Source organism: Canis lupus, chromosome 13, assembly GCF_003254725.2.
Source record: "Canis lupus dingo isolate Sandy chromosome 13, ASM325472v2, whole genome shotgun sequence".
Lineage (NCBI taxonomy): Eukaryota > Metazoa > Chordata > Mammalia > Carnivora > Canidae > Canis > Canis lupus.
Window position 1 is genome coordinate 3331212 of NC_064255.1, and position 20276 is coordinate 3351487.

Consider the following 20276-nt stretch of genomic DNA (forward strand, 5'->3'; position numbering starts at 1 on the left):
TGGGTTCTGGATTTTATTGCTTTTTTAAACAAATTTTTGCTTATAAAAAATTAAGCTCACATGGCAAGTAGAAAAACAGTACAATGAATCCTCTCATACCCATTTGCCTAAATTCAATAATTATGAAAGATTTTGCCACATTTGCTTTATCTAATCTTTTTCCACTTCTTGTTGAATTATTTTAAAGCAAATTTCAGATATCATGTCATTATACCTCTACATATTTCCCCATACATTTCTGAAATGTTAGTTGTCTAAATCAAGACCCAAACGAGGTCCACAAATTACATTCAGTCATTTGTCTTTTAAAGATTTATTTATTTATTCATGAGACACACACACACACACACAGAGAGAGAAAGAGAGAGAGAGAGAGGCAGAGACATACATAAGCAGAGGGAGAAGCAGTCTCTTCTCAGGAGCCCGATGCAGGACTCCATCCGGAATCCCGGGATCATGACTTGAGCCAAAGGCAGCTGCCCAACCGCTGAACCAGCCAGGCATCCCTCATTTGTCTTTTAAATCCATTTTAATGCAGATTCCTCCTCTCCCAACCCCACTTTTTTTTTTTCCACATGTCATTGACTTGTTGCAGTGAATCTGTTTCTTATTGGCTTCCCAATAGTCCGCATTTGCCTCTTTGGCCTTTTGGGGTGTCCTTACATTTGTTTCCCTATTTTCCTTATTTCCCAAGGCTTGATAAAATTTGGCTTCATTTTTAGTCAATAACACCTCGAAAGTGGTGCCATAGACTGTGTGGTACTATGCCTCAGAAGGCTCATAGGGTCTGCTTGTTCTACTTTTAGTGATGCTAAGACTGATCAATAGGTTTAACGTGGTGACCACATAATAGCTCATTCTAAAGTTTCCCATTAGCCATTCATCATATTAGTTTAGTTGGGATCCATTGATGATCCCAAGGGAGTTTTGAAGAGGAACCTTTGCTACAAAGACCTGGTCCACTGGTTACAATTTACTTATACAAATCAATTGTACAGTTGACCCTTGAATAACACAAGTTTGAACTGCACATGTCCATCTTATGCAGATTTTTTTATAAATACAGTATAGCACTATAAATGTATTAACTCTCCTTATGATTTTATTAATAACATTTTCTTTCTCTAGCTTCATTTACTGTGAGAATACAGTGTATAATACATGTAACATATAAAATATGTGTTTATGTTATTGGTGGGGCTTCTGGTCAACAGTAGGCTACTAGTAGTTAAATTTTGGGGGGAGTCAAAAGTTGCACATGAATTTTTGACTACACTGGGGGTTGGCACCCCTAATTTTTCTGTTATTCATTCGTTTAAAGATTTTTATTATTTATTTATTCATGAAAGACACAGAGAGAGAAGCAGAGACATAGGCAGAGGAAAAAGCAGGCTCCGTGCAGGAAGCCTGATATGGGACTCGATCCTGGGACCCCGGGATCATGACCTGAGCCAAAGGCAGGTGCTAAACCGCTAAGCCACACAGGAATCCCTCTTTGTGTTGTTCAAGAGTCACTGTACTTCTTTGCCCTGAACCCCCAAAAGATATGGCTGCCACTCATGGCTGTATCTCCATGCTCTAGACACATGCTCCATAAATATTAATGTGCATATGAATCTTGTTAGAATATAGATTCAGTTCAGGAGGCCTGAGACTCTGTATTCCTAATAAGCCCTCAGGTTTTTCCAATATTACTGATCTGTGGTTACACTTTATGAAGCAAGGTCCTAGTGTACCTCTAACATCTAATATCTCACAGGAACCAGAAGGAGCTATAGGGCACTTGGAGATTTTCAAGAAATTTCCTGATGATATATGACAACTGGCCCTAAGAATTAGAGAGAACCTCAGAATTGGACAACACTATAGGGCTCTCTTCCTGGCAAATCTGCCCTTTTCTTTTCTTTCTTTCTTTTTTTTTTTTTTTAAATCTGCCCTTTTCTAACTTGGAAAGTACCACACGGGACCAGTCATGGCCTCAGAAGTCTTCCATTTATGACTTCTGTCTCCAACGTAAGAGCTTATGACCATCTCCTTTCTGCTGGGTTGGACCACCTAGACTTAGTTATCTCCTTGTCCTCTCTTCATGCACATCTCTGCCTGAAGCTCTGCAACTAGAGATGGGAACAGTACAGTGAAAGTTATACTGTGTTCTGGTTTTCTCCTAAACCTAGTATTCTGAGAAGGGCATGGACCAATATGCGACACAGAGACCAACCTACTATCTCCACAGTACCCTGGGAAAGGTCAGGGCTTTCTGCCAGAGCCACTCAGGAAGAATTGAGATCATGTGATGCAGGGGATGGAGGAAGCTGTATCCAGATTAGGGCAGATAACAAAAATAAATCATCCGGGGATCCCTGGGTGGCGCAGTGGTTTGGCGCCTGCCTTTGGCCCAGGGCGCAATCCTGGAGACCCGGGATCGAATCCCATGTCGGGCTCCCAGTGCATGGAGCCTGCTTCTCCCTCTGCCTGTGTCTCTGCCTCTCTCTCTCTCTCTCACTGCGTGCCTATCATAAAAAAAAAAAAATCATGCCCATCAAACAAATGCTACTGGCACTTGCCCTAGATTTTTTACAGTCTGAATCTCAGTGCTCCCAACTGGCCTTCACTGATGCTTGTGTCTTGGCTTGATATCCTAGATCATGGCCTACTTTTAGTATTACCTTTTGGCCCATGTACTCAAGTTTCCTCCAAATACCCTTTCTGCCATTTTTGCTCCACCTACCAATTTTCATTCCTGGTCTGTGACTCTGCTCACACTTGTGATTTTGGACAAGGACAGTTCCCTCTAGTCTGTAGCCCTGCAAATCTCACATCGGACCACATTCAACTTGGATTTCCTTAGCAGAAGACAAGAGTAGCTGGATTTAGGCAATTGGACTTAGATTGGGGTAGGTCTCAATTCGTAGATTAGATTGGATTAGATTACCCTATGTGTACTGCGGAATTGCTGAAGGTTTACAAACAAGGAAGGGACAATCTCATGATATTAGGAAATTTAAATATATTTTTCCAGGTTCAGACATTTTCAAGAGTATGTTGAAGCATCAACAGTGAGCATGCCTCATTAAAAATCTCAGAGAGAACATTTTGTTCTGCTGTTGCCCCAGCCATGGTCTCTAGGTTCCCATTTTGGCATTTTCCCTTGGGTAAATGTCCACCTCTTTTCAGTTTATTTATAGTTCATTTAGACCATCAAAGTAATAATCATTCCCCAAATAGGGAGTGATGCTCTGATGATCAGTGGGATACATGAAAAGAATTTTTATATGAAAGTGAACATGAAGAGAACGGTATTAATATAATACCCGACAACTACCCTTCCATTTTCTCCATCAAATCAGTTTGTGTTATTTCCTTCAAAATTTTGCCTAAGTATTTTTCTTCTATGAAGTCATTCTTGACTAAATCTACCACATTTTTTTAAAAAAGATTTTATTTATTTATTCATGAGAGACACAGAGACACAGCAGAGGGAAAAGCAGGCTCCATGCAGGGAGTGGGACGTGGGACTCGATCCAGGGTCTCCAGGATCAGACCCTGGACTGAAGGCAGCGCTAAACCCCCGAGTACCAGGGCTGCCCTTTTTTCTCTTTTTAAGCAAAGGCCAGTCTCCCAATTCTTTCTTGCTAAGATAACCCTTATTTGTTCAAATGTTGAGTGGAGATTCCTTGATCTCATGGAAGGTGGATACAGTTCCTGATCTATACTGGTCATGTGACCCAGTGCTGATCAATGAGATATAAAGGGAAGTTTGATGAGGGATTCTGGAACAGATTTTCATGACTGAAGTGAGTGCCCTGCCTACCTTTTTCTTGCTTTTCAATTTGGTTGTATATGATACTTTTTACTTGAGAGGTAGACAAGCACAAGGACACTGACCCCAACTTCTGAGTTATGGAGTTGCCAATCTGATGCTAGCAATCACCTCCCCCTGTTCATCCTAACTTTTTATCACATAAGATAAATTAACCAGTCTTGGGTAAAAGCCCCTGCTAGCTGGCTTCCCTTTGACTTGCTGTTGAAAGCATTCTTAACTATTATAATTACCTATCTCATAGAGTACTGTTGAAACTTAAAGAGGAATCCAGTTTAGCACCTAGAATATAGAGGGTACACCATATATACTCCTGGAATTCACTTATTTATTCAACATTGCAGGTGAAAGTACTCAATTTGATATCTCTCTCAATCGAAGTCCCTTGACCATGGAATAGTTGTAGGATGGGAAGGATGCACATAATTCAGAGTATTTGTCATTTATTCATTCATCCCATATTTACTAAATGCTAGGTAAGGTATTAAGCTCTGGGGAAACAATGATGAGCCTAAAATAGGCATAATTTCTGTCCTCTTGGAGCTTAGAGTGTAGTGGAGGCAGATGGCCAATGATTAAACATCACTCAAGTAAATGTGAAATTACAACTGTGATAAGTGGTTTCAAGAAGAGGAGCATGTTGATCCTCATTAATAAATAATGGAGAAACGCATCTTCCCAATATAACTACCCTGAATCTGAGAGAGAGAGAGAGACTTTCCTGATGATGAAGTCCTGACCTGAGGGGAAGATAGGAGCTAGTTAGATAAAAGAGAAAAGAGAGTCAAGGTTTAGGGAGGTGGAGTAGTAAATTCAAAGACCCTGGGCAAGAAGGAACAGGATCTCTTTGCACTTTTATGTTTAAATTTTATTTTTATCAAAATTGTATAACATGTAGACATGTGTGTATAAGGTATGTGTGTGTATATATATATATATATATATATATATATATATAATGATATCCATAGCTTTATCAGCCAAATAATTACATTAAGTAATAATATAGACTATTACATTGATTAATGCATATGAAAAATAGCAGTCCATGCCTCATCCCGCCCCACTGTCCAATCCCACTCCTTTTTTTTTTTCCAATCCCACTCCTAAGAGGCAATCTATTTTTATGAGCTTTCTTTTTAAAATTCTAGCATTTACTTCCATATTTCTAAATAATAATGCTGATTGGCTGACCCAGAATATATTTCCATTTTTTTCTTTCTTGCCTGCCTCCACCTTAGGGTTTGGGAAACCTAGATACCAATCTTTCCAGCCACTTTTGCAGAGAGGGATGACTGTGTGACCCAGTTTTTGGTTAAGGACACGAGCTCATACTGGCAGCTTCTTCTTCTTCTTCTTTTTTTTTTTTTTTTTAAGATTTTATTTATTTATTCATGAGAGACACAGAGAGAGAGGCAGGCAGAGACATAGGCAGAGGGAGAAGCAGGCTCCATGAAGGGAGCCCGATGTGATACTTGATCCCAGGACCATGGGATCACGCCCTGAGCAGAAGGCAGATGCTCAACTGCTGACCCACCCAGCCATCCCATACTGGCCAATGTCAGTGAGGGAATTGCTTTCCTGATACATGGTACCACTGAGGTTCACACAATCTCTTTCCTCTTCTTACTGCCTTAAACATAATGGTTAAAGTTGAAGGGGTCCTCTGTATCCACAAGAAAAAGGCCAAGAGACTCTCAGAGATGTCAAAACTGAGCATCAGAACTGAAGCAAGCAGCTGCTAACTCTCAGATCTTTTTTTCTTTAAAGTGAAGAAAACGAAATTTTATTTTTCTAAACCACTATTAATCAGCCTTGATGTTATTAGCAGCACAAGGCATTCCTGACTCAGTATTTATGTCGCTAGTTTGTGATTTATGAGATTTAGGCAACAACCATTGACTTTCTGTTATAGTAGATGAGGACATCACTCTCCGTCAAGACCTGCCATTTCCTCCTCCCCCACACGACACCACTGTCTTCCTCCCTCTACCTTCCTGATTGAGTTTTATCAACAGTTTTAATAAATTACCATTCAGTAACTCCATTACTATGATCACATGAATATTATTTGCTGTCAAACCAAGTATATACTAAGATTAGTATGATAGTATTTCCATTCTTGTATAATTTCTTTCCCCCTGGAGCTACTGAATGCTAACTATGTATTTTGTTTTCTCTGGCTTTCCACACCCTTAAAAAATTTCTCAATATAACTTTCCACAATGTTAAATGTAATCGTTGGGTTCCACCTCCTCCTGCCACCCAGAGACCTCTGTTGAAAGAGGGTTTCATTGCTCTCTGAGCCTGCTACAAAGCCACCATTCTGACATCCAACTGCTTCTTCTGCTGACTCCCCTATTTTCTGAGTCTTAAGACTATCTTTCTTGGTTCTGCCTCATTCTCCTAATTTCTAAAGAAGTACATTGTCCAAATTTTTCTGAGAAAGAGTGCATGAGAGGCACTTTTGAGACTCCATTTCTGAAGTTGAATTTCATCCTACTTTTATACTTCATTGATAACTTGTGTAGGCATACAATTCAGTATTCAGAGGTACTGCTTTTAATAGCTTCAAGCTGGCAATGTTGTTGAGAGAGCTAATATATTCTGATTCTTGAGCCTTTGTGTCTGAGCAGTTTCTCTGCTCATTTCACTTTACTTTTACTCTCTGGAAAGGTCAGCCCAGAAATTTAATCATAATTGCCTCAATTTACGTCATTTAGAATCCACTGTACTGCACACTACATGATCAGATCAATCAGGAGACTCACAATGCTTGAGTTCTCAAAAGTAGTATTTTGTCTTTCCTCTAAATTTTTTTTTCCCAACCTTTTTTCCATTCTTTCTTTCTCAAACACCTATTGGTCACATATTAGATCTTCCTAACTGATTCTGCAATTTTCTTATCTTTTCTCTCTTATTGCCTATATTGCTGTCTTTTTATTCTACTTTTTGGAAGCTTTCTTAGATTCTATCTACAACTATATGACAAATGGCTCTATTTCAGCTTTTCTATTCTATTTGTATTTATTTATTTATTTATTTATTTATTTATTTATTTATTTATTTTCATTTATTCATGACAGACACACACACACACACACACAGAGGCAGAGACACAGGCAGATGGAGAAGGAGGCTCCATTCAGGGAGCATGACATGGGACCTGATCCTGGTCTCCAGGATCACACCCAGGGCTGAAGGTGGTGCTAAACCGCTGGGCCACTGGGGCTGCCCAGCTTTTATATTTTGAAGTCCACAATTCATTTTGGTTCTCTGATGATTGTTTTATTGTTTTTATTTTATTTTATTTTATTTTTTAAAATATTTATTTATTTATGATAGACATAGAGAGAGAGAGAGAAAGAGGCAGAGACACAGGAGGAGGGAGAAACAGGCTAAATGCACCGGGAGCCCGACGTGGGACTCGATCCCGGGACTCCAGGATCGTGCCTTGGGCCAAAGGCAGGCGCTAAACCGCTGCGCCACCCAGGGATCCCCTGTTTTATTGTTTTTAAACAGCATGCTCTTCTTCTTTCATGACTGTAACACCTTCTTATATATTAATTTTATAATCTTTATCCCATCCCTGTATTGTTTACCTCAAGATCACTCTCTTGGGCAGCCCAGGTGGCTCAGTGGTTTAGCACCACCTTCAGCCCAAGACTGGATCCTGGAGATCCAGGATCGAGTCCCACATCGGGCTCCCTGCATGGAGCCTGCTTCTCCCTCTGCCTGTGTCTCTGCCTCTCTCTCTCTCCCTCTCTGTGTGTCTGTCATGAATAAAAAAAAAAAAAAAAAAAAGATCACTCTCTTAATTAGATTTTTGCTCTGGTCTTTATACTTCATTTTGATGGCTTCTCTCAAATCTGTGATCTCATATTTATATTTAAGAGTGTGGCATATTAGACGTTCCCTGTGTGAGCATGGGACTTGCTGACTAACGCAGGGAGGCATGAGTGGTGGTAGTATACACTTGGCTCCAGGTTCACGAAGCTGAGTAGAGAGAGTGAGGAGATGGTGTCTCCCTGATGAGCATTTGGTCTTTCACTTACTCTCCTTGCTGTTAGGTCCAATGCCTCACTCTTGATTATTGATGTACCTTAGCTTAAAGTCTGCTGGGTTCCATTTGACACGTCTGTCTCCTGCCAGCATGGAGGAAGGATAGGGTTTGGGGCTGAGCTGTGCCTCCCCTAAATGTTAAGTTGTGATCCCCAGTGCCACAGAATGTAATTGTAGTGAGAGGGCTTTTAAAGAGGCAATTAAGATAAAATGATAATATGAATTAAGAAAAAAGATAATATGGCTGGGTCCTATTCCACTATAACTAATGTCCTTATTAAAAAAAGAGATTAGGGGCAGCCTGGGCCCGGGGTGTGATCCTGGAGACCCAGGATCGAGTCCCACATCAGGCTCCCTGTATGGAGCCTGCTCCTTCCTCTGCCTGTGTCTCTGCCTCTCTCTCTCTCTGTATGTGTGTGTCAAAAATAAATAAAATCTTTAAAAAAAAGAAAAAAAAGAAAAAGAGATTAGGGGATGCCTGGCTGACTCATTTGGCGACTTTTGATCTTGGGGTTATGAGTTCCAGCCCCACATTGGGTGTAGCGATTACTAAAAAATAGAATCTTAAAAAAAAGAAAAGAAAAGAAAGGAGATTAGGACACAGACATGCATTCACAGTGAAAAGACTATTTGAGGACACAACCACACATCGGCCACCAGCTTTATTTATTTATTTATTTTTAAAGATTTACTTATTTATTTATGATAGACACACAGAGAGAGAGAGAGAGGCAGAGACACAGGCAGAGGGAGAAGCAGGCTCCATGCCGGGAGCCTGATGCGGGACTCGATCCTGGAGTCCCAGGATCGCGCCCTGGGCCAAAGGCAGGCGCCAAACCACTGAGCCACCCAGGGATTCCCCGGCCACCAGCTTTAGAATGAAACTAACTGCCAAATCCCTGACTCTTGGACTTCAAGCCTTCAGAACTATGAGAAAATAAATTCCTGTTGTTTAAACCACATAGTCTGTGGCACTTTGTTAGGGCAGCCCTAGCAAAGCAATAGGGTGGGAACTTGATTATGCTGCTTGGCATGAGGACGTAGGGGCCTAATAGTTTTGTATCCAGATTTTGAATCAATCCCTCTAGTTTCAGCCCTATTACTCTTCAATGAGTATCCACCTTCAATGATAACTGGAACCTTGATTGCTCTAACCTTTATGAGGTTCTGCAGGCTAACCAGGCTTGATCTTAGAGCCTACAGATGCTCAGGTTCATCTTTCACAGTTCAGCTAAGTCATTTCTTTCTCCTTTAGTTACTTTCCAGTTACTAGATTTTGTTGTCATCTTTAACCTTATCATCTCTTCTCTTATTCTTCTACCAGTGGGACTGCAGGAGGAAGTAGAGATAAAGACGTGTTCAATGCACCCTGTTTTATTTTATTTTTAAACAAAGAGGTTTTTTTTTTTTTTTTTTTTTAAGGTTTTATTTATTGATTCATGAGAGACACAGAGAAAGAGGCAGAGATGTTGGCAGAGGGAGGATGCAGTACTCATCCCAGGACCCTGGGATCATGACCTGAATCAATGGCAGATGCTCAGCCATTGAGCCACCCAGGTGCCCCAATGCACCCTGTTTTAACAAGACCACTCTTTTTACTAAAGAGTTACTAATGGCCAGCCCAAGAAACCGAAACATTTGCTAACCTGAAGGAAATATGCAAACCTCAGCTAACTGCTAGCTGGATTCCACACCATGGTTCAAGAGCCTTTATAGAATCAGTAAATGTCCATGCAAATACACCTATCCATGCAACTGTGAGAAATAGAAGTGGCCCCAAACAACAAGGAAACTGCTCTTTAATGCTCAGGTGATTAAGTAATAAATCTTTTTGTTGATTTCAAATTCAGGCATCTGGGTCCATTTCATTCTTCCCAAGGTTTCTTCTGGGGGATAACAGCCAATAAAACAAGTTAGTGTTTTTATAGTACAAAATACTATGGCTCTGCAGTATATTCAATGACAGTCATACTGTAGTGGCCCAGTGTATGATAATATGTGGTGGGCAAACAAACAGTAGCCAGACTTGTTTTACTAGAACTGTAAGCCATTAAAACTTGAGATTTCTGCCCAGATTCTGCAGAAGTGGCATCCTTCTCCCAAAGTCTCACTATAAAAGATTCACCGTAAGGGTGCCTGAGTGGCTGAGCTGGTTAAGCTTTTGACTTTGGCTCAGGTCATGATCTCAGGGTCCTGGGATTGAGCTGCCACTGGCTCCCCACTCACCAGGGAGTCTGCTTGCCCCTGGCCCTGGCCCTGCTCATGCTGTCTCTTTCAAATTAATCAATAAAATCTTTAAAAATAAAAAATTAAAGATTCATCATGATAAAACAGCAATTTAGTATCAAACATTAAACTTTTTGCTTTAGGAAAATGTAATTAGTCATCATAATAGATGCTAAAGATTACTACTAAAATGTTAATAAAATAAAGAATTCTATTTTCCTTTTTTTTTTTTTTTAAGATTTTATTTATTCATTCCTGAGAGACACACACAGAGAGAGGGGCAGAGACATGAGCAGAGGGAGAAGCAGGCTCCAAGCAGGGAGCCCTACTTGGGACTTGATCCCGGGTCTCCAGGATCCCGCCCTGGGCCAAAGGCAGGTGCCAAACCGCTGAGCCACCCTGGCTGCCCGAATTCTATTTTTCTTGCCTGTGAATTTAACTACAACTTTAATCTCACAAATGAAATAATTTAGTTTAAAAACAATATTTTTTTATGACTAGCTTTTTATCTGAAAATTTGCTTTGTTGCTGCCACCTAAAGTGACCATCAAACCCTAAATTGTGCGGAGACTTTTAAGTCTATGATTAATACTGTGGCAAATTCCAGACTCATTTTTTGATGTGCTAATTGCTCCAAATAAAGACAGTGGTCAACCATTATATAAACAATCACTAGGTTGGGAATGGAATGATGTTGGAGAAGAAGAAACGAATCCTCAACATCACTGACCAATAAAAAGAAAAGTTTGGCCAGAAATCCATTTGTTTTGTTTCCACCAACAAATTTGTGACAAATGTGATAAAAGCTTTTGGATATTTTTTTAAAATGGCTGCAAACTAAATATGATGGACGGACTCACACTTGTTTATCTTTATTGTCTCCTAAAAATGACAGTAATGAAACACAAAGAATAAATACACAGGAACAAAGGGCATGAAGGAGGGGTCATCTGCAAAAGATTACTTCAACACAATTCTGCAAGATGGGGTGGGTGGACCAGTAGAAACTGGTTTAAGAGAGCAGCAAAAGCTACTTTCAAATATTGTCTTAGTGGCACCAGGGTGGCTCAGTTGGTTAAGCATCTGTCTTTAGCTCAGATCCCCATCTCAGGGTCCTGGGAACAAGCCCCACATCTGGCTTTCTGCTCAGTGGGGAGTCTGCTTCTCCCTCTCCCTCTGATCTTCCTCCCCCTTTGTGCCCTCTGTCTCAAATAAATAAATAAATAAATAAATAAATAAATAAATCTATCTTTAAAAAAGAAAAAAAAAATCTAATATCATCCTAGAGGTCAATAGAAAAAGAGCTCGATAGGCTACCAAGCCTCAGAAATCAGAAGGAGGTGCTGATGAGGGGGCTCAGGGTCCCAGAAGTGGAGAAGAGGTGAGAGGCAGGGGCCTGAGTGAATGTGGGCATTTGGAGTTATTAGATCTTCAGGTCTCCTGTCCCATTTCTTGCAGCCAGATGATTACCTCCAGCCAGAGAAACAGCAGAGAGACCTTGTACACCAGGCAGGAGCAAGGCACCTACAGGAAAGAAAAGAACAAGAAAAATTGCATAGTAAGCAATGACTTACCTGGACCCCTTCCCCTGAACTGCTTCCAGAATATCGGCAGCCAGCTGAAAGTCCCTTCAGGTAAAAGATTGTAGATATTTCTCCTGAGAAACTGAAGAGCTCAAAATAAAAGAAGGATCTATGGAAAGAAGAAACTCCATCTGATCTCTGAACAGCAAGCCCACTCCTGCCCACCCTTATACGTAAAATTTCTGGTGGGTTTTAGGACTTAGTTCTTAAGTATGAATCGGAGAGTCAAAGGTTTGCAGACATTTGATAGAGGCCTTCAACACAGCGAAATTTTAGAATACTAGAGAACTAAGGAGCATAATTATGACATTTCAGAATATTAGAAATAAACAGACTATTCTTCACATTTCTAGAGAGAAAAATTCCAGGTCACAAAGAAATGGAAATCAGGATTTCACTGGAATGCTCAATAGAAACACCGGATATTAGAGGAGAAGGAGCAATTTTTATCAATTTCTGAATGAAAAATTTCAACTTAGAATCCTACACTTGGTCAAACGTTCTTTCAAAAGTAAGGACTGAATAAAGCCATTTGAAGTTTTGCCTTCTGTACTCTTTCTTGGGTTGTTACCAGAACATGTGCCATGAAAAATGAAGCGGTAAACCAAGAAAGAAGGCACAGGACAAAGAAATGGAGTTCTTGCTCTGGAGATGAGAGAATGTCTCAAGATGACAACAGAGTCCTGAGACAAATTCATCTCCTTTGGAATAGGAGGACAGTGAACTTTTGGAGGGATGTTTTCGGTGGGGGGAAATGGGATTATTTGATCTTTTGGAAAATAAATGTAATAGTCATTTGATAGATACGTTGCAGGAAAAATATAAAGATTGGTGCATTACTAAGTAAACAGATTAAAGGTTTTGTAAGAAAGAAAACAACCACAGTACACTAGTTGGCTCTGTTGTCACTGGTATTTGCAGTCACCAGTTACTACCGCTAAATGGTGAAAGAGCTATCTATGCTGGTAGAATGGTGGAAGGGGAAACTGTATGAAGTTTGAAAGATCTAAATCCTTTTCGAAGGGTGACAGGTGGTCAAAGCACAACATCTAAATTGATAAATCAAAAGATATCAGTATAAATTATAAAATCTTTGAGCCTCTTCTGCAGAGGAAGTCCTGAGCGCCTATCTGTGACTTCAAGGGAGAGCTCTAGGTGTCAAATCACTTTAAGTGCAGTACAAGTTTTATAAGGAGGAGCCTGTGTGGATGAGCCCATGGTGTGGCACCTGTCAGTGTAAAGTGGTAACATCTGCCTTTATTTCCAGATGTAAACAAAATTAATTATTTTGGAGGGCTTTCAATTTCTTTTTCCTGAATGATTTTTTTTTTTTCCCTTGGAGTCTTGTTTTTGAGTGAAGAGAAAAATCTTAACATAAATCCTGGATGGAATTGCAGCTCTAAATAGACAGTTCAGAGTGCTATAGTTTAATTTCATGGAAGAATAAATCCCTCTCAGTGGCATAAAAAAAAGTATAAATTGTTTAGAAATGGGGAGGTCGGGGCACCTTGGCTGGCTCAGTCCTAAGAGCATGCAATTCTTGATGTTGGGGTTATGAGTTCAAGCTCCACCTTGGGTGTAGAGATTACTTAAAATCTTTATAAAAAGAAAGAAAGAAGAAGAAAGAAAGAAAGAAAGAAAGAAAGAAAGAAAGAAAGAAAGAAAGAAAGAAAGAAAAAAGAAAGAGGTCAATGACAGAAGAGATGGCTAAAAGTGGAATGTGGATGCTTTTAGAAAGGAGATTAAGAAGGTAGAGAAACAGTGGGTATTGTATTGTATTTAAATATGTTATATTTAAAAAGTGTGTGTGCTTATACTGTGTGAGAATAAAAGTTTTAATTCATTTGCTGAGCATGAAACATGGAACAAACAAACAACCTGTCTCAGGGCATAATTTTCAGGAAATATCTGGTCCATAAAGATTAAAATAGAAGTTGGGTATCATTTCTGGCAATGTAGTATTAACTTGAAATAAAATATGATATACTCTCCATGCTTTCCTTAGTTCAACGATTCATAGGTATGGACTACATTCCTGTCAGAACTTTCACCAATGTTCTTTAGGAACAAGTGGTTATAAATTAAACCTTTGGTAATCTGCGTTGTTCCCAACCAGGGGAAACAGAACCGCAAAAAAGTCAGTTTCATCCTGAATTGTTTCCATAGCAACCATATTAAGCTGGAAGGATAAAGCACCTTTGTAGTCGCTGCTTCTATTGAATTACAATGTAAATGTTGATGCCTGCCTGGAAACGTCAAATGACAACAGGTTTATAGAAGGGATTCGGTGGTTGTTTGCAGCTCTGGAATCCCAGGCTAGAGTTGAGATAGAAGACACAGGCCTGGGCCATCTTAGCGTCTATTCACCCCAAATCTTCTCACCCCATCAGAACCACCCCACTCTTCATCGGCCTAGCCCATGAAAGGATGCTCATCCATGTGAAAATCTGTAATCTACCTGGTATCTTTTACACATCGGGACACGAAAAGTGTTTGTTCTGGATAAGAATGTTAAAAATGCAATTACACAACCGACTCGGCAATCTTTGTGTTTCTACCCTTCGGAGCACAAGGTAAACTTGAGGCCCTCACTCTTCTGACAACGTCAAAAAGTGGGTATTCAAAGCCTTGCGGTCAGGCTGCGCGTTTGATTCCGGCCGGCTTGGGGTACCTGAGTTCAGCTCTCCTTAGGCCTTCCGTTTGACCCACAATCCCTAGTGGTTGCAGGTGTTGCTTTTCTCCTCCCGCCCCCCGGGCCGTTCTCCGCGAGGAAGGGAGCGTGGCGTAGGTCTGCTCAGAGCAGCGACCCTCCGCTCCCACGGGCGGCCGCAGAGCTGCAGGCGTGCCGCCGCTCCACGCAGGTAAACTACGGAGTGAGTTACCTGCACTTGGAGAAGGGCCTTACCTGAGCGCGCCTCTGCCAATGGCAGCTCACCTGAGGGAGCCTCGCAGCCAATCACCGCGCAGCTCGTCCCTCGGGCTTGTATCCTTTAGTGAAAGAATTCAGCTCCCTGCGAGAAAGTTACCTGTGGCCGCCCAAGTCCGCCACTTTCTGCTCTGTGGCCGCCCATTGCCACGATCCGGGAGGACTCCGCGCCGCGCGGCCGCCTCCGAGCCCGGGCCCCATGTGAGGCCCCCCTTGTCCCACCTTTCCGGCTAGGTGAGGGCGCGGGCGCGCGAGCGAGCGAGAGCGGTGCGGGGGGACGGAAAAGCAGAATTACCTGTAGCTCTTGTTCTGCCATCTCGGGCGCGCTCACACACCGTCACCTGCACAGACTTGAAAGTCCAGTTTCACCAGAGGCTGAGGCTCCAGGAAAAGGGGAGCGAGTTCATTGGATCAAACATGTCACAAGAGTCGGACAAGTAAGTGGATCACACGCGCCGGCTGCTGCTGCTACCGCTTTGGGCTGATGGCAACTGGTTTGTTATGTTTTTGTTTTTGGTGTGTGCTTTTTTTTTTTTTTTTTTTTTAGTTGCTATTGTTGGTATTTTTTTTCGTTCTTTTTTCTTTTTCTTTTTGTTGTATCCAGACTTTTCCAGATTACGTTTCTACCTTGGTTAAGCGGAGGAACCCTACAAGAATGCGAACGTCTAATACCCCCTTTGGGCCTAGACGGTCCCCGCGGGCGACCTCCGCTGCCGCCTCCCGGGGCGAGCACTGGCCCCTGGCACAGCTCGGGCCGACGAGGCGGGAGGCCTGCGTTCTCCCCCTGGTCGCTCCCGCCGCTTCAGGCCTCTAAGGCCACTTGGAAATTCAGCCGAGCTCCCTCGATTTGCGCGAAGGGCCTGCGAGCCGAGCGGGTCCGGCCGCTTTTGTGTGAGCGCAACAAAGGGCCCTTACACCGGAGCCCAAACGGCCATGTTCCCGGGCCCGGCCGGGCAGCGTGTGTGCGCGCCCGCCCGTGCGCCCCTGTGCCGAGGCGCGGGCGCCGGGGGTGCCGCGGCCCCGGGGTCCCCCCGCCCCGCCCCGCCCCGCCCCGCCCCGCGTGTCGCCCCCGCAGGTGCGCCAGCGCGGGGCCCCGGGAAGGGAGGGGAATCGACTTGGGGCCTCGAGCGGGCACGTCCGCGGGGGCGCCAGAGGGCCCGCAGCCGCTCGGCTCTCCCCGTCGGGCGGCGCGTGCACGGCCCCGCGAGCGAGCCCGCGGCCCTCGGCGCTCCCCGACCCGGCCGCCACCCCGGGCCTGGCTGGCGAGGCGGCGTGGGTCGCGCCGGGCGCCCCGAGGGCGGCGCGGGCAAGCGCGGCCTTTCCGTCCGGGACGGGACGGGACGGGACGGGACCTCCGGGCGGGCCCGGGGATCGGCGGCCTGCGCGGCCCCAGCCTCGGGGTCGCCGTCCGCCGTCCGGTCGCGTCTCGGCGGCCTCGCGCGGCCCCGGCCCCGGCCCCCGCCCCCGCCCCCGCCTCGGGACGGCTTTGTGCTAGCGGGGAGGTGGGGCCGACGGCGGGGCGGGAGGGAGCTGAGGTGGGCCCGCGGCCTCCTGGGGACTAGGCGGCGGCTCTCCCTTCCCGCTCGGGCGCGCCGGGCTGGGACCTGGCCGAGGCCCCGGGGAAGGGCGTGCGGCCGCCTTTCTGCTTCCCGCGGCGACGCCGCCCCGGTGTTTGGGCGCCCCAAGGAGACCTTCCCGAGGCGCCCTCGCCGGGGCCGGGGCCGGGGCCGGGGCCGGGCGCCACCAGGCCGCCGGTGCCCCCCGAACTGGCCCGGGACCAGTCCCAGATGGACGGGCCGCGAGCGGGCCGCGGGAGTGCCTTAGGGGCCTGCCGGGGGCGGGGGCGGGGCGGGCCGTCTTCCGAGTAACGCCGCGGGTAGAGAAGTGCCCGACGCCCCGGGCTGTCCCACCCGCACCACAGCGACCACAGCCCCCCAGAACCAGCACCAGATGATAGGACGGTGCCACCCATCAGCCCAGAGCCGCTCGCTCCACGCCTGGCGTCGGGACCGGAAGGTGTGGGACGGTGCGGAGCTCGCTCCTGGAGCCTGTAGGAAATCGTTCCCCGAGCTTGAAAATTTCGGTAGCCAAAGCCCGGAGATGACAGCAGGAATTTTGGGATTGTTTTCCTCTTCGTGTCGAAAATGGTTGCAAACCTAGTGCTTATCGGATACGACTTGTTGCGATTCTTTAATCGAACCCCACGATTAGCACTGGTGGCCCTCTGAGTTTTGTGATGCACCGCGACCCCGCTGGATTCGGAGCGAGAGCGGACCGATTTTTAGTTTAACCTGCTGTCACTCCTGGCACCAACAGACTGTTTAGTATTGAAAATAAGTTCTGCTTTGGCAATCTGGTTTCACCACGATGCATTACTTAATTTTTATTGGTAATAACTATTCGGGATTACATATACTTCTATGTAATGAAAGCAGCTTTTATCTAGTCATACTTTCCAAGACTTAATTTTGTATCCCGGTAAAAGTAATGCCATTAAGAACAATACCCACAAAAGACTGTTGGACCCCACTTGCCTCTCTCCCTCTGCCTGGACTATTGAGAAACGCTTAAAATTAATAAATGATAACTTGGGGTTTTAGGAATTCTAGCTTTGTTTCCTTAGTGTGGAGGACCGGAGGGGTGGGTCTGGGTTTCACGGGCCTGAAGCTTATGCAACTGTGTGTGTTAGGTGGGGTGGGAGTGTGGGCTCTAAAAAAAAGAGCTGAAGAGAGAAACCTATTCTGGCTTCCTTCCTGCCAGAGCAAGCAAAGAGTCCCGAAGCTTGAGCTTTATCCGTTTCATGGTAAATCCACCCAGGATGCCTGTCTGTTTTCTAGAAGTGACCTGAAAGGATACGCACGGGATATTTTTGCATAAACCCATCAAAGTGTAGGTAATCTTTTGGATAGCATAGAAGATCATTCCAGGTCGCAAGTCCCGACTGAAGTAGCATCATCTTTTTTATGATTGTGGACTTTTCAGATTGTAATGTTCTGCTTTTTATGTTCTGTAATGTTGATGCTATCATTATTTTTAGGACAGCTTGTCTTTGTACATATTTGAAGATTTTCTGTTCCTCCTTAAATTCTATAAGATTTATGGTCTTTGTCAACAAGCGTGTGTATTTTAGTAAGGCAGTGATAGATTTAGAAACTTTATTTTTATTGTCAAAATATATAAAATATATTCAGGGAGAATATAATATTACATATATGGATATAATTTTATTTGATACCCACAGGTATTTTTCACTACACAGATGTTTTCTGGTTACAAACTATTTGCAACACATTCACATAGGCATTATAGGAGGGTAAAAAAATGTATGAGATGAACCAGCCCTCAAGGGGTTCACACTCTCAAGGAAAGCGAGCTGTGCATAGACATAATTTTAATTCAGCCAATACCTGGCAAGTGCCTAAAAGTCACAATGTAAGTACGATAATGTATTTATCAGGTCATGATATCTCAATCTTTCTTCTCCTTACTCACCCCGCTTTTGCCTAGGACAATTTCTTTTAGTCATTCTATGTGTTTAAGGAGTCTGGCCATTTTTCTAGAAAGGAAACAGAAAATGCTCAAAGTTATAGCTATCTCATACGGTAGGAACTTTCAAGTAACAGGATGAAACATTTTAATTAAACTTTCTACTCTTTAGTTTTATAGATGCATGCTTGTATATTTTAAGATCACAAGTATTAAGAAGTAATGAGACAATGTCCTCCTCAAACCATTAAAAATATCTATTCATTTATTTAACAAATATATCCTGAGTGCCACTATATACCAGGCATTGATGGTGGCATTGAAATTCACTAAGTGAATAGAACAGAGTTCTTGCCTTCATGATGTTTACATTCTAGTAGGGGGAAAAACAGACAGTAGATCAATCAAGAAGGAATATATAACAAATGAGAGGTAATCCATGGTATGAAGGAAAGCAAAGTAGGATAAAAAGATTAAGAAAAATGGGAAATATTTTATATAAGATGGTCAGGGATGGCCTCTGTGATGAGATGACCTTTGAGCAGAGACCAGAAGGAAGTGAAAGATCAGGCACTGAAGATACCTGGGACAAGAATACAGGTAGATGGAAGAGCAAGTGCAAAGACCCTGAGGTCTCGCCAAGAAGAATACTTGGCATATTCAGAAAGGAGCCTGTCATTCAGGGAGGTAATTATGTAAACTAACAAAACTATTCTCTCCTTAATAGTCCAGATATTTGTACATTCAAGAACAGACAAAATCATACTAATAAATGATCCTGGCAATGGAGAGGTAAGTACATAATAAGCTAATAGCATCAGCCTTATCTCTTTCCCCAAGTATCACCAGTTTAATGGTTAAGGTCTAGTGTTCTTTTCTCTATAATGGATTAAATTCTACATACTCCTTAACTTAGAGATGAATAAGTACACACATCCTAGAAGACTCCTGGGAATTAGAAGTGAAGAAGAGAGACCAAGTACAAATGGTGTTTGCTCTGTCACCCTTAGTGAAACCTACCACTCTTCAGCTCCTTTGACATTAGCCACCTGCAAAATAAAGCTTGCCTTTCCTGTCTTCCTCTTGCCCTCATTCAGTTTCTACAAACTTATATCCTCCAGAAAACAGGAACTTATCCACTGTGTTTGGAAGGGAGACACTACAGTGTGCTTGGTTAGCTTGGTATATCTTCAATGAAGTGAAGTGTAATACACAGGCAAAGGTAACCTACCTGAAAAATAAGAAAATGCTAGACAACAAGATAAAAATTTTAATTGACTTAAAAAAAGTTGAATTACGTATGTGCCTAATAAATACACTACTGTGGTTACGTGTAATGTGCTTAATAACAGAAATCTCCAAGAAGCCCTTTAAATCATTGCTTCCCAAACTCATATGATTACAAAAATACCACTTGAGGCATTTGGTAAAACTACAGATTCTTGGGTCCTACCCCAGAGCTGTGAAATCAGAGGGGCTAGGGCATCTGAATTAAAAAATTATCCCAGGAACATTTTATATACATTTTTATGATAGGGTTTATTAGTGAGATCATGCTTTGAGTGCTCAATGTTACTTTACATAATAAATTCAGTTTATATGCTGACTTCTCCAGTGTTTATCCAGTGTGACAGGGAAATGAAACCTGGGGGCTTTATTTTACATTCCTTGTGCTATCCTGTTTAAGCAGCTTCTGATACAATTTTAACTTGGCTTTAGAATTCTTTGGCCTCTTGTCAATTTTGTTTGCTTTCCTTGTTTTGCTGAACTACCCCTTCTGGAAGAATGGGGTCCTTTTGACAGGTCATATATTTCCAGAGCTGCTAAAGAACTGATTTGGAGTGATGTCACCCATGTGGGCCTCTGCTAAGCCTGTAGCTAAGGTCAAGCTCAGATTTTAGGCTGGAGCCCACTCATTAGGGTGCTAGGTTAGAATTAGGTCAACCTTGACCTTCTGCTGTGTTACATTAGAACCTAAAACTGGTGTTCATTTTTCTTAGGGACAGTCATTTCATTGAATTTGGAATCTATTTTGTAGTGCAAAGTCAAAGATAACAAGTTCCAGTCAGATGTTGGTCCCTGGTGAAATGATTTAATGGGATGATGGCTGCAGTTTCATTTCTAGGGCTAATGGTAGCTTTAAGTATTAGCCTGATAAGATGGTACTAGACCT

At 43.1% G+C, this 20276-nt stretch overlaps 1 protein-coding gene and 1 long non-coding RNA gene across 5 annotated transcripts in view; one reads left to right on the plus strand and one right to left on the minus strand.

The window, feature by feature from the left end:
• Positions 1 to 9283: 9283 nt before the first annotated feature.
• LOC125752409 (uncharacterized) lies at positions 9284 to 14848 on the minus strand. The gene is made up of 2 exons (XR_007401850.1): positions 14718 to 14848; positions 9284 to 11632 (listed from the first exon to the last, which is right to left on the minus strand). It is a non-coding gene; the product is annotated as an uncharacterized LOC125752409 (long non-coding RNA).
• Positions 14664 to 20276, plus strand: part of GRHL2 (grainyhead like transcription factor 2) — a 157599-nt gene continuing 151986 nt past the window's right edge. The window contains exon 1 of one of the 4 annotated variants that reach the window (XM_049093288.1): positions 14664 to 15111. Coding sequence is in view for 3 of the 4 variants with exons in the window: in XM_049093286.1 (XP_048949243.1) it covers positions 15035 to 15054 (20 nt within the window). In the remaining variant the exon portion in view is untranslated. The remainder of the gene's footprint in view (positions 15112 to 20276) is intronic. The other 3 variants (XM_049093286.1, XM_049093287.1, XM_025450968.3) reach the window with 3 other exon arrangements.